The sequence below is a fragment of the Myxocyprinus asiaticus genome, chromosome 48 (assembly GCF_019703515.2).
Source record: "Myxocyprinus asiaticus isolate MX2 ecotype Aquarium Trade chromosome 48, UBuf_Myxa_2, whole genome shotgun sequence".
Taxonomy (NCBI): Eukaryota; Metazoa; Chordata; class Actinopteri; order Cypriniformes; family Catostomidae; genus Myxocyprinus; species Myxocyprinus asiaticus.
In genome coordinates, this window is record NC_059391.1 from 3,213,200 (window position 1) to 3,230,334 (window position 17,135).

The following is a 17,135-nucleotide window of genomic DNA, read 5'->3' on the forward strand; positions in this document are numbered from 1 at the left end:
TAAAGCCTGAATGTTATCTGATCTGATAACTTTCTGATCTAATCTGTAGTCAGACGTGCTACCGTTGCGCCACAGGGCCTGGCTTGCCTAGGCTGAGCCATTAGTAGTACCTGTTTGGAGGAAGGCTTTTTCAAAATGACCAGGGAGTTCTTCTCCCTGTTGTGCAAGTTTAACACTCATACATGCTCAGAAAGTTTGAAAGTCAGTTGTTAACAAAAGGAAAACAAAGCCTTGTTGATTTGCAGATAGAATTACATTAAAGTTACACTAGAGCTCTACAGTTGTGAAATAAGATACAAATGTTTTTTGTTTTTTTTTGTTTTTTTTTTTTAAAATGCTGTCCAGCCAGAAGATATTTAAGCAAACAAATACAATCATGCATTTTGGCATCCAATTATGTTGTTCAAATCACATATTAAATTCTATAATGCATATTGCTTTGTTTTACAAAGTTTTCATTTGTTTCCATTTAGACATTTCTTAAAATGATTTATGTACATATTTAGAGTATGCTTTTGTGCCAAAAACTAAAACCAAAGTTTTTAGTTTTTTTTTTATTTATTTTTTTATAATAAAACAGATTACTAGGAGTAATTATCTCAAGGATCAACTCAGCAACCCTTAGACATGTTTAAACATGCCTAAATATACACCATACAATAGACACTTGTGAGGGGTGTGGTTCATTTTTGTGTGAGTGTGCAGAATTCAACTTAAAAGATTTACAAGATTCACAGACTAATCAAACCAGCTGAAGACAGTAGAGGGCTTATGACCTTACAGACGTCTTTCTAGATTTCCTGATAGTATTGGCGACTTCATTACTGCAGAAGCTGTTAAAATGGAGATGATCGTAGAATGCTGTCTTTATTTTCTTTACGTTACACTCATGGTTATAAGTGTTGGGTTACTGCTAGTGCATGTGGTAGAGGGCCGGTCCTTGAGGTGGTTAGTCTTATTCATGGTTTCTGGAGTGACGTTGAGTTGGTTTATTCATTCGAATGTTTTTAAAGTGGGACTAGTGAGTGTGCTGTGTGGTTTGATCCTCTATGTAGGGAGAGAGGAGGCCACACTTCTTGCCCTGAACAGAGCGGTGCTCATCACTGGTAAGACAACATCCTGCTCAAATCCTGCTATGTGCATAGTCATCTAAATTCTGTATTCTGTACATTAATATAAAGTTTAAATGTATTGTCTTTCACTGATTTTGGCATTTTTATGCAATGCACTGTATAATCTAGCAGTCTCATGACACCTCTCAAGAACATGTGCAGGTCAAATTTTACCCTCTATTCATAAGAAAGAAATAAGAAATAATATTTTGCATAAAGAAAATGAAGTCTATTTTAGGACGATTCAGATGATTTGCATTGTGACATTATTTTCAAGAGAATTAAGGAAATATGCCCCCAAATTCTCTTGACTGTAATGCAAACAAATCTCATTCTCATTACTGTAATGAAAAAACAATCATATTTGAATGGTAAAATATAAAATAAAATAAAAATCAGTTACACTTTTACAATCAGTGTGGGGTGTAATGTGATATCAAAGTAATTAGTTACTGTAATACTTTTAAATACAAAAGTAGTGCAACACAATACATTGTATTTTTTATAAATAGATTGCATTTTCTGACTTTCAATAAAGTTAATTAATCTTAAGTACAATCCTTGGGTGACAGATATTTCTAAAATAATTTGCAGAATATATTTAAAACATGAATTATGTTGATATGTACGTCTGTGCGTTTCTAAGTGTCTGACTTGTGTGCAACAATCAACAAGGATGATATGTAGACATTCATTTGAATTAGTCTGTGAAACTGTTTTTGAATGTAATTTAAATGTAATAGGTAACTTTTTTGATGAAGTCAGTAAAGTCAGTAATTTAATGACAATGTTAGAAAAGTAGACCCCGTGGGTCACGTGACGCCATGCGAGAAGCAGACGTGTGAGCGACTAGCTCTGCGCACTTTGCTAGTTTTTAATTATTTTCATGTTATAATCCGGTGAGATTCGATACACCCAGTTACATATTTGCTCTTTGAGGTAAACATGGCAAAGAAGTCAAAATCCTCAGACTCTGGAGACATTAAAAAGACTCTTACGTGCTCTAGCTGAAACTTCTGGCAGCCCTGCGAGCCAGGGACTCGATTTGGAAAGCATGATGGGAGAAGAAATTCAGTGTCAACTGTCCAACATCTTGGTGATGCTGATGAAGGTTGTTGCTGACTTGGAGGATCTCGCTGTAATACATCTATCTATTATGGCGATGGAAACAAAATTCTCTGAGTTGGTCACGAGTGGCATATGTTGAGAAATAGATCAATTATCTGGAGTCATCGGAAAAAGGGAATTATCCGCCAATCCGCCCGTGTCCAAAACAGACTAGGAACACATTTTGGAAAAATTGGATGATCTCGAAAATAGGAATCGAAAGAACAATATACAGATTATTGGAATTCCTGAGCATGAAGAGGGCAGAGATATGGTGAAATTCCTGGACGAGCTCTTCCCGAGTCTGCTCGACATAACAGGCCATAAGCTGGAAATCGAGCGAGCTCACAGAGTCCCGGCTCACGGATCTGCTGAGGGAGACAGGCCCCGATCAATTCTGGCCAGAATTCTGAGATCATCCGATAAAGATCTCATGTTGCGCCAGGCGAGGAGCAAAGGAAAGCTTTCTTGGAAGAATCACAATATTTTCTTGTTCCCGGACTTTGCGAATTCGACAAGAGAGAAATGCGATCGGTTCAAGGAATGTAAGAAACTCTTACATCACCGGAAGATCGCTTTTGCACTGATGTTTCCGGCCAAACTGAGGATAGACACCAAAGACGGCCGTAAAGTATTTTTATGCCCCCCCAAAGCACTGTCCTTTATAGAAACTATGGGTGAGTAAACCATTGCATGTTACTTATGTGAGTGGACTGACTCGCTGTTCAGCGACTCGATTTTCTGGGCCATTTTTGTGTGCCTAGCAGCTGGAGTTTTATTTGTGGAATGACACTTCCTTCAAGAAACTTTTGCATTTACGGAAGATCGCTTTTACACTGAAGTTCCCAGCCAGATTGAGAATGGACACTATAGATGACTGCAAAATATCCACATGCCCACACAAAGGATGTCTTTTATAAAGCTGACGGACTGAGTAAGTCATGATGTATTTTGTTTATGCGGCCTCCGAGTGATTTTGACTCTTGATCATCCGAGGAACCGGGATGCCTGTTTTGTTTCTTTTTGTACTGGTTCCGCCTAGCGGTTGGAGCTTGTTTTGTGGAATAACACTGCTTCGGGACAGTTGTGGATGAATCTGTTTGTTCTTTGTGCTTATGCCACCTGTTGGCTGGAGTTTGTTTTTGTGGAGTATTTTCACGGGACATTGGAATGATTATGTCATCTGCTGCACTCATAACAGCTGGTTCACTGAACACTTGTAACACTTGTTTGTCTGTCCAAGGAAACTGAATGGCTTTATGTCAGCTGGAATTTGTTTTGTGAAGGAACACACCTTCAAGACAGTTCTGTGAATGAATCTACATGTTCTTTCTGTTTCTTCTGCCTGTTGGCTGGGGTCTGTTTTACAAAGTATTTTCTGTTATGTAATTTTGCCTCAAAAAATCTGTATAGAAGCACCGGACTTGAGCAATCTGATGGCAAAGTTGTCGCAGGGGCTCTTGTAGGCATACATGGACTATTTGAATTTAGAGGCATTGATGCCGGTTGGCGCTGTCGTGTGCGGGGTTAATGCGCACATTTTTCTTTTTTCTGTTTGTTTTTGTTCTGGGGAAAGTTCGGGGATTGATTGTTGCACTAATGTTGAAATGTGGTCTTTGTAATCTTGTTTTTGACACACAATTTATTTTTTCTACCATATCAAATGTCAGATGTTAATATGAGTGGGATATCTTTCTCCACGTGGAATGTGAATGGGTTAGGGCACCCCATAAAAAGAGGGAAGGTTATTTATTTTCTTAAGTGTAAGAAATATGAAATTGTGTTTCTTCAAGAAACATATCTTTCCCCACAGGAAGCTGAAAAATTTGGGAAGATATAGGGTGGACATGTTTTTTTTTTGTGCTGGCTCAAGTAAGAGCAGGGGGGTCATTATATTGATAAATAAACATCTACAATTCAAATGTCTCAAACAGATTAAAGATAAATTGGGAAGAGTCATTGTTGTTCTAGTAGAAATTCAGGGGCAAAGGTTGATTTTGGCTAATATTTATGCACCTAATACTGATGATCAGGGCTTTTTTATAGATCTCGAAGGGATGTTGCAAGCCGCTGGCACCCCTCATGATATAATATTGGGAGGTGACTTCAATCTTTTGATGGACTCAGTCCTTGATCATAGTTAAGCAAAAGTGTGTAAGCCCCCTAGAGCAACATTGACGCTTCACAGGATGTGTTAAAATCTTGGTCTTGCAGACGTTAGGCGACTTTTGAACCCATCTGGTAGAGACTATAATTTTTTTTCATCAGTCCATAAGATTTATTCTAGAATAGATTTTTTTTATATATATCTAAGTCCCTCATTTCATCTGTTATCGATTGCTCAATTGGAAACATTTTAGTCTCAGATCACGCCCTGGTGAACTTGGAGGTGTTGCCACATATGGAGAAAAATAAATCATACAGCTGGTGCTTTAATGTATCCCTTTTGCAAAATCCTGATTTCCAACAAATGCTAAAGACTAAAATCAATGTCTATATGGAGTATCTCAGTATCCTCTGTGAATATGGCTTGGGAGGCTCTTAAGGCAGTTCTTAGGGGCAGGATCATACAGTATGCCTCATTCACCAAAGAATCCAAAGCACGAGAACTAGTGGACTTGGAAGGGAATATTAAAAGTGCCGAGGCAGAGCTGAAGTGCCGAATGTCGTCTAATGGCCTCAGAGAATTTACCCATTTGAAATACAGATATAATACTATTTTGTCACGAAAAGTGGCGTTTTGGTTATTCAGGTCAAGACAGTCATATTTTGAGTCAGGGGACAAAGCAGGGAAGATTTTGGCTAGATATATAAAACAGAGAGAGTCTATTTCTACCATTCCTTCAGTGAAATCTGCTGGTGGTGAAATTTTTACCTCGGCCATTGATATTAATAATGCCTTTAAAGAATTCTATCTTAATCTTTATAGTTCCACGTCTTCGTCTACTGATGAAGATATTAGAAATTTTGTGGAACCATTAGAACTCCCTAAATTACGACTGAGCAAAAAAACTTTATTGATTCTGAGATAACCTTGGAGGAACTTGACGAGGTAATTAAGGCCTTACCTCCAGGCAAGGCTCTGGGGCCAGATAGTTTTGCCGCTGAATTTTTTAGATCTTACGCCATGACACAAGCCCGGATCATTCTGATTCTTAAAAAAGACAAAGATCCAAGCGAATCTAAGTGTTTCCATCCAATTTCCCCGATCCAGCTAGATGTAAAAATTTTGGCTAAAATTTTGGCTAACCTTAAGTTATGACATCTCTTATAAAATATAGATCAGGCAGGGTTTATTCGGGGTCATAGCTCTTCTGATAATATTAGGTGTTTCATCAATATCATGTGGTCAGTGGTGAATGATCAGACTCTGGTCTATGTCATCTCACTTGATGGCGAAAAGGCATTTGATATGGTAGAATGGGAATATCTCTTTAAGATTTTGGAAATGTATGGGTTCGAGAGTATGTTTATTGGTTGGATCAAGTTACTTTATAGACAACCTGTAGCAGTGGTACAAACAAATGGATACATTTCAGATTATTTTACACTGAATAGGGGCACCCAGCAAGGTTGCCCTCTTTCCCCATTATTGTTCTGTTTTGCCCTGGAACCATTAGCAGTCGCGATAAGAAAGGAGGATCATTTTCCAGGGGTGGTGGCGGGAGGCGTGGCGCATAAGCTTCTGCTTTATGCAGATGATATTTTATTATTCATCTCTGACACTACTAAATCTATGCCTTGCCTCCACAGAATTATTAATTCCTTTTCCAAATTCTCAGGCTACAAAGACAACTGCTCTAAATCCAAAGCTTTGGCTCTGACAGCGTACTGTTTAGTAACAGCCTTCCAGCTAGGCACCTTACAGTGGCCCAAACAGGGCATTAAGTATTTGGGTATTTTATTCCCAGCAAATTTGTCTGATTTAGTTAGAGTTAATTTGACCCTTTAATAAAAAGGTTTTCGAGCGATGTAGACAGGTGGGCTTCATTACATTTATTGATGACTGGGAAGGTTAATGTTATTAAAATGAACTGTATTCCAAAATTTAACTACCTGCTACAGTCTCTCTCGGTAGATGTCCCCCTCTCTTATTTCAAGCAATTTGAGAGCATAGGGAAGTCTGTTATTTAGAGTGGTAAGCTCCCCATTTTAGTAAATTGCATAGGCCAATTGACAAAGGTGGGCTAGGCCTACCCAAGATTTTGTTTTATTATTATGCGTTCAGTCTCAGACATTTGGCTCATTGGTCGCTTCCACCTGAGAGAGCTCTTCCCTGGTTCTGCATTGAACTAGAAGTTCTTGCCCCTATTTTGCCACTGCAAAGCCTTTCTGTCAATCTAACCAGAGAAGTTAAATCACACCCCGTTATTTCACATTTGCACTCAGTATGGACAAAAGTGTCCAGAGTGTTTAATTCAGATATTTATCTAAATGTTGCCTCGAGCCTATGGCTAAACCCCAAACTATGCATTAATAAGTCCCCTTTTTGTTGGTCAGAGTGGATTGCGAGGGGGGTTAATACACTCAGTGATCTTTATGAGAGTGGTGTGATGAGATCCTTTGAAAATTTGGTTCAATATTTTGGGATCCCCAGATCTCAGTTTTTTAGGTATCTTCAGCTATGCCACTTGCTCTGTACTATTTTTGGGAATAGAATACAACCCCTAAAGCAGCAGATACTCTAGGAGAGGTGATTTCTGCTTTTGGAAAAGGCCATGAGGCATCAGTGTATTACTCCTTATTAATTCAGAGTCTGGGGGACGGAGTCTCAACCACTCTCAAGAGATTATGGGAGAAAGATTTAAACTTGGAATTGGAGGAGGGAGAATGGGCTAGGATTGAAAAAAAACATAAAAACTGCATCTAGAGATGCAAGGGTGCACCTTATACAATTCAAGATTTTACATCGGTTCTATAGGACCCCCTCTAAATTGTATATGCTTGGTCTTAAAGACACACCCACCTGCTGGCGATGCCAATCAGAGGACGGAGATATAACCCATGTCTTTTGGGGGTGTGTTGAAATACAAAAGTTTTGGTTAAAGGTGCAGAGTCTGGTGTGCGATGTGTTAGGCATTCAGGTATCATTCTGCCCCAGACTCTGTATCTTGGGTGATGGGGCGGTCATTGACATTGAAAGTAGACACATAAAGAGTTGGGTCTTAACCAGTGTCATGATCGCCAGGCAGATCATTTTGAGGGGCTGGAGTGCCCTCTTTTCAATAGTGGTGCTCGGAGATGGGAAGGGTGGCGGCCTTTGAGGAAGTAACATTCAGAGGAACAGGGAGGTATAAAGTGTTCATGGAGAAACAGGGCGGGTATTTGTCATACGTGGATGTGTGATTGTTGTTGTTGTGTTTTTTTTTTTATTTGGTTATTTATTTGTTTTGTTTTTTGTGCATGTGTGTGTCTATGTCATTTGGGACCACTGTTATGTTGTTGGGGTTAGGGTGGGATTGGGAGGGGGAGGGGTAATAGTTGGGGTTAAGTTTGATTCTATGTATATATGTTTTGTCTTATGAGGTACATATACGCGAATCAATAAAAATTGTTAATCGAAAAAAGAAAAGTAGACCCAAGTTCAGCCATAAAACTCTTTTGGGCGAAGGTGATAGGTTCTCCCATTGTTATTCCGTTTATACCAATTGGCTTGCTCACACGTGACATGCTAAGCAATCGGTTTGCATGGCTGAAGCTGGCTGGTTCCTTAATGTGTATTCATATAGCCAATCAGCTCGCTTCTCCCTCTTCGCATAACATTTATATAGATCAGTCTTGAGATAGCAGTTCACTGCAGCGCGCTGGAAGAGCTTCGCTCTGAAACCCACCTTCATCCCCAGCTCCCACCTGTCTAGATCTGCTACATGGGATTGTATGTATCTCTAATTGTGCAGCAGTATGTCTTTCATGCTCGATGCAGCATGTCTCGCATTCTGTGAAGCAACAGCAGCATGTCTACATGCTAACTCAGTATGTTTATTTACTAACAGTAACAAGTCTCCGTACTTGCTCTGCAGCAGCAGCAGCGCAGCAGATCTAGCCCGCCAAGACCAATATCTTATCTACATGCCTTACCTGCATCAACATGCCAAACCTTTCCGAGAGTTGCCATGGTTGAAATGTTTGTAACTTACCCAGTGAGTAATGAGTAACTTACCCAACACTGATTACAATACATTATAATTAACACAATAGTTAAGGCAACCAATAAACAATATTTGTATATAATTTTTCAGTCTTCGTTACTGTTAATTTCTACATATATACATTTTAACAATTTATTTATTAAAGTGTATATGTTGCCATTAATGCATTAAGAACTAACAATGAACAACAGTACATTTATAAATAAACATTAACTATTATGAATGAATGCTGTAAATATTATTGTTTCTTGGTATTTCATGACTCCTAATTCATAAAGCATTATGGTAATGAGAATTTGGGAGGAAATGTGCTTGAACTAATTTCACAGTGCAAAAATCTTAATATCTTTATGTTTTGTGAGATTCACCCTGTACAAAACACCCAAGTAACTATTGTAACCCTGGTTCCTTGAAAGGAGGGAATGAGATGTTACGTTGATGATCGACAGTAGGAGTCGCTCCCGAGAGCCCCAAGCTCTCTGAGTGGTTTTCCATCCAGCCAATTTCATTGGCAGATGTCTTTCAAAGTCCCGTCTTCAATGCGCAGCAAGCATATGAAAGGTGGACCGAAAGACAGCCTCCTCAGGACATTCCACTGAAGAGGCGAGAGGAAAGGCTATGTAATATCTCATTCCCTCCTTTCAGAAAACCGAGGATACAATAGTAATCTAGACGTTCCCTTTCATGTCGGTCACTCGACATTACATCGATGGTCGACAGTAGGGGTCGCTATAGCACAGCGCCAAAATACTGATTTGGCTGTGCTTGCTATCAAAAATTGTGGTAGAAAGTTTGCAGAAAACCCCCTTCCACACATGAGTGGGAAAGAGTCTGGGACAGTGAGTGACACCACAATGACACTTGCCATAGTCCGAGGGTAGCCAGTTCTCTCCACAGAACTCACGTCAGGTGAGGTGATAAACTGTTTGGAGGGAGGACTGAATTCACAGTCCTTTGATCATGGTTATAAAAGGGCCACCAGCGGGGGCACCTTAAACTGACTGAAGGAAGAATTAAATCTTCCTATAAGGAATCTTGGAAAAATTCGCTAGATTAAATGTTAAAGGGCCAAGGCCTGTCGCTGACCCAGTGTCTCACTGTTTGTCATTATCTGTCAGTGTCGTTTGATGATTTTGTTATTTTCTTTTGCATGCTATTTTAAGTACAGTCGTAGTTTAAGTTTATTTATTTTAGCCAGTATGAACGCCCTTGCGACATGTTTTATTGTGATAGTCCTGGCTGGATTGATATTGGCAAGCATGGTTGCAGATGCCAAGTCTGTTCCGGTTCTGCCAACACGGACTATCGTCTATTCGAGGGATTTCTTGCTTTCCCTGCGCTACAATGCCAACAGCAGAGGTCCTGCCGTTTGTCCTATTGCAGGCCCCTCCAGGAAAGGGAGATTTAAGACCAAAAAGCGTGGATCCAGAAGGGGAATTCATAACCGGCTATGGAAACGGGAAGCATCACCCTCTCCCAGTGATCGCACTGTCTAATATTAGATCCCTCAACAATAAACTGGATGAAGTGGTATTTCCCGTCAAGCGGGAAGAGGAATTCAGACGCAGTAATCTCATTGTTTTACTGAAACGTGGCTAAGTGAGAATCACGATGTGGATATTGAAGGATTTTTGACCATCAGAGCGAACAGATATAATGTAAAATCACACAAATCTGTGGGCGAGGGACTCTGTGTGCATGTTAACAAGAAATGGGCAACACAGTTTAACATAATTGAGCAGACGTGTACTCCACACTATGAGGTTTTAGCTTTTTCTTTAAGGCATTTTTATCTGCCCCAGGAATTTGGTCAATTAACCATACTTCTCATGTATGTACCTGGGCCTAATTATAATGAAGCAGTGGAGCACATTACAGAGTGTTTTAATAATATTTTATTACGATCAGCTGACCAACCAGTTTTTATATTGGGAAACTTTAACAGTTTTTCATTGGCAGACATCTCACAAATTTGCAACAGTACATTGACTGACGAACCTGCTTGTCAAGCACCCTGGATTTGTGCTATGGAAACATAGAGGATGCGTACAAGGCAGTATGCAAAGCTCCTATTGGAAGATCCAATCATAATGTTATTAATTTATTACCTAAATATAGACAGCGGGTGAGAAGGGAGAAACCAGCGGAAAAGAAAATCCAGGTTTGGAACAAGAACAAGGACGATATGCTAAAGGACCGTTTTTGTACAACAAACTGGGTTGTGTTCTTCCATACTTGTAGAGACCCTCATGAGTTAACTGACTGTATTACTTCTTATATACAGTTTTGTGAAGAGTCTGTTATAGATACTAAAACTGTTAAAGTGTTTTCTAATAACAAACCGTGGCTCTCAAAAGACTTAAAGGTCTGTCTCATTGAAAAAAAGGCAGCCTTTCTTAAAAAGGATCAGGAATGTTTTAATGTTAAAAGGAAGGAATTGAGAGTTATGATACAAAAGCAAACATTTATTTTAAAAATAAGGTTGAAAGTATACTATGTAATCAAAATCATAAAGCTGCATGGCAAGGTCTTAACATAATGATGGGCAGGGTTCCAAGGGACCATAATATCAATATCAGTATTACTGACACTGACATATCTAAATTTGTAAATTATTTGAATAAGTTTTATGGGAGATTTGATGTGGGTAATAATAGAGAAGATATTAATGACTTGTGTGCTGATATCCGGATGGGCCCTATTATTAATTTTACACAGCAGGAGATCAGGACTTGTCTGGCACAAGTTAAGCCTTATAAGGCCCCTGGCCAGATGGTCTATGAGGCCGGGTATTAAAGGTGTGTTCTCGTGAACTGTCGGGAGTTGTTACAAAACTTTTTCAGTTCTTAATAAATACTCTCACTGTGCATTTTTTGTGGAAGATGTCTGTAATACGACCAATTAAAAAAAAAAAAAAAAAAAACTGTTATTTTTTATCTACACAAATTAAATGAATTTGAATAGCAGGGATTTTAAATGATTTAAATGTGCAGATGATATGGCACTAGTTGCACATTTAAATAGGAACTCTCTTAATAATAAGTACTATGAGTATGGAAATACTCTAAGTTGGAACAATAGAGTGAGTCGAGTTTACTGCAAATAAATGCTGAAAAAAAAAAAGGAATTAATTTTAGGTCATCAAGAACCCCTTTCAGCAATTATGCTATGTGGTCAAGTGGTGGATACTGTTGACTGTTTCAAGTACCTGGTGATCTTTATTGACAGCAAGCAAACTTTTTCTGGAAATGTGGAATTCATTTGTAAAAAAAAAGCAAATCAGAGGTTATTTTTGCTGCGGAAGATGAGAGAGTTTGCTGTCAGCCAAAGTGTTCTGCAAAGGGTTTATACCAATTAATTGAAAGTATTCTGGTTTTCAATATAACAGTTTGGTACGGACAGTTAACTAATAAAATTAAACTGGACAGAATTGTAAAAACAGCAGGGAAATTGTGGGTGTCAAACAAAGATCACTAGATGATATTTATAAAAGGGTGGTATACAGGAAGGCATTAATTACAAATGACACAACACACCCTCTCAATGGTAAATTCCAGCTCCTTCCATCAGGTTGACGTTATAGGACACAAAAGGCCAAAAAGCAAGCTATGAAAAATCATTTGTTGTATGTGCAATTGGTCTTCTTAACAAACAGATCACTATTATTATTATTATTTTATATTAATAATAATAAACAGGTTAAATCATACTGGCTTTAATGTACTTTTATGCATCATGTTTGAATATATTTATGCTATACTGTATGTGTTTTTGTTATTTTTTATATGCTCTTATTTTTTAATATGATGATTCCTAAGTTGGCGCCGCAGATGGCTGCCTCAGTATGGAGCTCTCCAGTTGTTTTGCTGTTTTTGTTTGTTTGTCCTGTGTTTAGTAATTTATTTCTGATCAGTTTTACCAGAGACGAACTGCTGAATATTCAGCAGCACACGCCAGACAATCTTTTACCAGTTTTTGATTATTCAAATGTTCTGTTGGACATTTTAGTCGGAGGAGCAGCGGTACTGTACAAGCGAATTAAAAGACGCAAATGTAGTAAGCGAACTGGCGCGCTGGTCAAGCTCCGAGAGCGCGGAGACACTGCCAAGCATCTATCTAGTGAATCTTCGCTCTCTTCCTAACAAAACGGACAAATTACTTCCACCCACAAAAATAAGGACTTTGCAGATTCTGCTGCATTGTGCTTCACGGAAACCTGGCTGAGTGAAGCCATTCCGGACAGTGCATTACATCTACCGGGCATCCAGCTGTTCAGAGCAGATCGCACCGTGGAGTTAACAGGGAAAACGTCATGGTTACTGGTGTAACCTCCGTTCCCTGATGGAGGGAACGAGACGTTGGTGTCGATGTAGTGACACTAGGGGTCACTCTTGTGAGCCAGAGACACCTCTGGTCTTTGATAAAAGGCCAATGAAAATTGGCGAGTGGTATTTGCATGCCACTCCCCCGATCATACGGGTATAAAAGGAGCTGGTATGCAACCACTCATTCAGGTTTTATGCTGAGGAGCCGATATAAGGTCCGGCCATTTCAGCGGGTAGTTCAACGTTGTGGCAGGAGGGACCAACGTCTCGTTCCCTCCATCAGGAAACGGAGGTTACACCAGTAATCATGACGTTCCCTATCTGTCACTCACTCGACGTTGGTGTCGATGTAGTGACACTAGGGGTCCCTATACAAAACGCCACAAGGCTGAACTGTGTTACGTGAACTGGCGGTGTGTGGTGGGCAGACTTGCTGTGTGTCTCATAGCCAGCACACCAGGTCGACACGTAACCTCCCCCAACACATTTATGAGTGTCGAACGGCCCTTTTTGGGGACAAGTCGACTACCCAAAGATAGAGACAGGCTTAACCCAGTCGTGGCCTCTTTTCCCCTTCTCTTTTTCCACTCCCTAAAAAAGAAGGGGGATTATCCGACTGGGCCGCCAGGTCTAGTCGGGGGGTGTCCCTCCCAAGGGGAGGACATCGCGGAGACCACACCTCGCCCCAAGAGAGGGGGGGATATTTAAGTGGAAGAATATGTCACATGGTCTTTCCAACCATGTGGAGAGCCTTCAAGGTAGATCCTGCCCAATGGGGGAGGAGTTACTACAACATGGAGACTGGGGCAGAGGGGCTCTGCCCAAGGAAGACGCAGTTTGCCAGCAGGGAAACGAATTAGCGGAAGATATAGATCGCATGGGGTTAGCCTTACAGGGAACCGCCACATGCGGAGCACCTACACCAGAACCGGGCTCTTAGTAAGCGCGTGTACTGGGCCGGCAGTGAGTCTCTCCGAAAACTTGACTGCCACAGGGCTCGGAGGAAGTCAACCAGGGAACAATTTTGTGAACACTACTGGGAATTAACAGCGCACGTCTTCAGCTCAAAAGGAGGTGGAAGGTGCTATATGCAAGCGATACACCCGGCCGGCTATCCCGGGCTTATCCGCTTAAGTTGCGTGCCACTACCTGGGACGAAACCGGTTCCACCCGGAGGTTGTAGAACCTTGCAAAGGTGTTGGGTGTTGCCCAGCCCGCTGCTCTGCAAATGTCTGTTAGAGAGGCACCTCTGGCCAAGGCCCAAGAAACCACTAAACCACGGGTAGAATGGGCTCGTAGCCCTACCGGGGGCGGCATGTTTTGGGCAAGATATGCCATAGTTATGGCGTCAACAAGCCAGTGGGCGATCCTCTGCTTGGAGACAGCGCTTCCTTTCCGCTGTGCACCAAAAGCAGACAAAGAGCTGCTCAGAGATTCTAAAGCTCTGCGTGCGATCCAAATAGATGCGTAAAGCACGCACCGGACACAGCGACGACGGGGCTGGGTCTGCCTCCTCCTGGGGCAGCACTTGCAGGTTCACCACCTAGTCCCTAAAGGGGTGGTGGGAACCTTGGGCACATAGCCCGGTCAGGGTCTCAGGATCACGTGAGAGTAACCTAGACCGAACTCCAGGCACGTTTCGCTGACAGAGAACGCTTGCAGGTCACCTACCCTCTTGATGGAAGTGAGTGCAGTCAGGAGGGCAGTCTTCAAGGAGAGTGCCTTAAGCTCGGCTGACTGCAAAGGCTCAAAGGGGGCTCTCTGTAGACCCTGAAGAACTACAGAGGTCCGCTGAGGGAACGAGGCGCGGCCTGGAGGGATTCAGCCTCCTGGCGCCTCTTAGGAACCTGATGATCAGATCATGCTATCCTAAGAACTTACCGTCGACTGCGTCGTGGTGTGCTGCTATGGCAGCAATGTACACCTTCAAGGTGGAAGGGGACAGCCTCCCTTCCAACCTCTCTTGCAGGAAGGAAAGCACTGATCTGACTGTGCATCTCTGGGGGTCTTCCCGACAGGAAGAACACCACTTAGCGAACAGACGCCACTAAAAGGCATACAGGCACCTCGTAGAGGGAGCCCTAGCCTGAGTGATCGTGTCTACCATCACAGGTGGGAGACAGCTTAGGTCTTCCACGCCCCGTCCAGGGGCCAGACATGGAGATTCCAGAGGTCTGGGCGCGGGTGCCGGATGGTGCCCCTTCCCTGAGAAAGAAGGTCCTTCCTCAGGGGAATTTTGCCAGGGGGGAGCTGTCGCGAGGAGCGTGAGGTCCGAGCACTACGTCTGGGCAGGCCAGTAGGGTGCTTACCAGGATGACCTTCTCCTCGTCCTCCCTGACCTTGCACAGGGTCTGTGCAAGCAGGCCCACTGGGGGAAAACGCATATTTGCGAATGCCAGGGGGCCAGCTGTGTTCCAGCACATTTGTGCCGAGGGAGGCCTCGGTCAGGGCGTACCAGAGCGGGCAGTGGGGAGGATTCTTGGGAGGTGAACAGGTACACCTGTGCCTGTTGAATCAACTCCAAATCAGCTGGACCACCTGAAGGTGGAGTCTCCACTTTCCCCTGAGGGTAACCTGTTGTGACGGCGCGTCCGCCATAGTGTTGAGGTTGCCCGGGATGTGAGTGGCTTGCAGCGACTTGAGGTGCTGCTGACTCCAGAGGAGGAGACGGTGGGTGAGTTGTGACATACAACGAGAGCGCAAACCACCTTGGCGGTTGACATATGCTACCATTGTCGTGTTGTCTGTCTGAACTAACACGTGCTTGCCCTGGATCAACGGCCGAAACCTCCGCAGGGCGAGCAGAATTGCCAACAACTCGAGGCAGTTGATGTGCCAACGCAGCCGCGGACCCGTCCAGAGGCCGGTGGCTGCGTGCCCGTTGCAAACGGTGCCCCAGCCCATTTTGGAGGCGTCTGTCGTGACCACGACGCACCTGGGGACCAGTTCTAGAGGAACACCTGCTCGTAGAAACGAGAGGTCGGTCCAAGGGCTGAAAAGACCAACGTAATGGCCACGCGGTGTCCCGTGGTGCCATGCCCGTCTCGGGACTCGAGTCTGGAGCCAGTGCCGAAGCGGCCTCATATGCATCAACCCGAGCGGGGTGGCCACCACCGAGGATGCCATATGCCCTAGGAGCCTCTGAAAAAGTTTCAGTGGAACCGCTGTTTTCTGTTTGAACGCCTTCAAACAGGCCAGCACCGACTGGGCGCGATCGTTTGTAAGGCGTGCCGTCAAGGAGACTGAGTCCAACTCCAAACCGAGAAAAGAGATGCTCTGAACCGGGAGGAGCTTGCTCTTTTCCCAGTTGACCCGAAGCCCTAGTCGGCTGAGGTGTGAGAGCACCAGGTCCCTGTGTGTGCACAACACGTCTCGAGAGTGAGCTAAGATTAGCCAGTAGTTGAGATAGCTGACAATGCGAATGCCCACCTCCCTTAACGGGGCAAGGGCAGCCTCTGTGATCTTTGTAAAGACGCGAGGAGACAGGGACAGGCCGAAAGGGAGGACTTTGTACTGATACGCCTGACCCTCGAACGCGAACCGCAGGAAGGGTCTGTGTCGAGGAAGGATCGAGACATGAAAGTACGCACCCTTCAGGTCTACCACCGCAAACCAATCTTGATGCTGGACGCTCGCTAGAATGCATCTTTGTGTCAGCATCTTGAACGGGAGTCTGTGTAAAGCCCGGTTCAGTACTCGCAGGTCCAAGATTGGCCGCAACCCACCGCCTTTTTTCGGTACAATGAAGTAGGGGCTGTAAAACCCTTTCTTCATCTCGGCTGGAGGGACAGGTTCTATCGCGTCCTTCCGTAGGAGGGTAGCGATCTCTGCACAAGGTAGCAGCGTTTTCGTCTTTCACCAAGGTGAAGTGGTTTCATTGGCCTTTTATCAAAGACCAGAGGTGTCTCGGGCTCCCAAGAGTGACCCCTAGTGTCACTACATCGACACCAACGTCGAGTGAGTGACAGATAGGGAACAAGAGGTGGTGGAACATGTTTTTACATCAACAAATGTTAGTGTACAGATGTAACAACGCTGAAGAAGATGTGCTGTTCTAATTTGGAAGCGCTCTTTATCAACTGTAAGCCTTTCTACTCGCCGGGGGAGTTATCCTAGTTTATTCTGGTGAGTGTTTATGTTCCTCCACAAGCGAATGTGAATGCAGTGCTGCAACAGCTGGCTGATCAGATCATACAGACAGCACATTACATGCCCCACCAGAGACAGAAATACACTGGATCATTGCTACACAACAATAAAGGGTGCATATTGCTCTGTCCCTCGAGCAGTTTAGGACTCTTTGATCACTGTCTGGTTCATCTTCTTCCGATCTACAGGCAGAAACTAAAATCAGCTAAACCTGTAGTAAGCACTGTAAAGAGATGGACCAATGAAGCAGAGCTGGAACTGCAAGCCTGTTCTGACTGCACTGACTGGAGTGT

The 17,135-nt window shown here is 43.0% G+C and overlaps 1 protein-coding gene across 1 annotated transcript in view; it reads left to right on the forward strand.

Moving 5' to 3' along the window:
- Positions 1-392: 392 nt before the first annotated feature.
- hsd17b2 (hydroxysteroid (17-beta) dehydrogenase 2) overlaps positions 393-17,135 on the forward strand; it is a 29,887-nt gene continuing 13,144 nt past the window's right edge. The window contains exon 1 of the mRNA XM_051692408.1: positions 393-1,106. Within this exon, the coding sequence (XP_051548368.1) occupies positions 842-1,106 (265 nt within the window). The 5' untranslated portion in view covers positions 393-841. The remainder of the gene's footprint in view (positions 1,107-17,135) is intronic.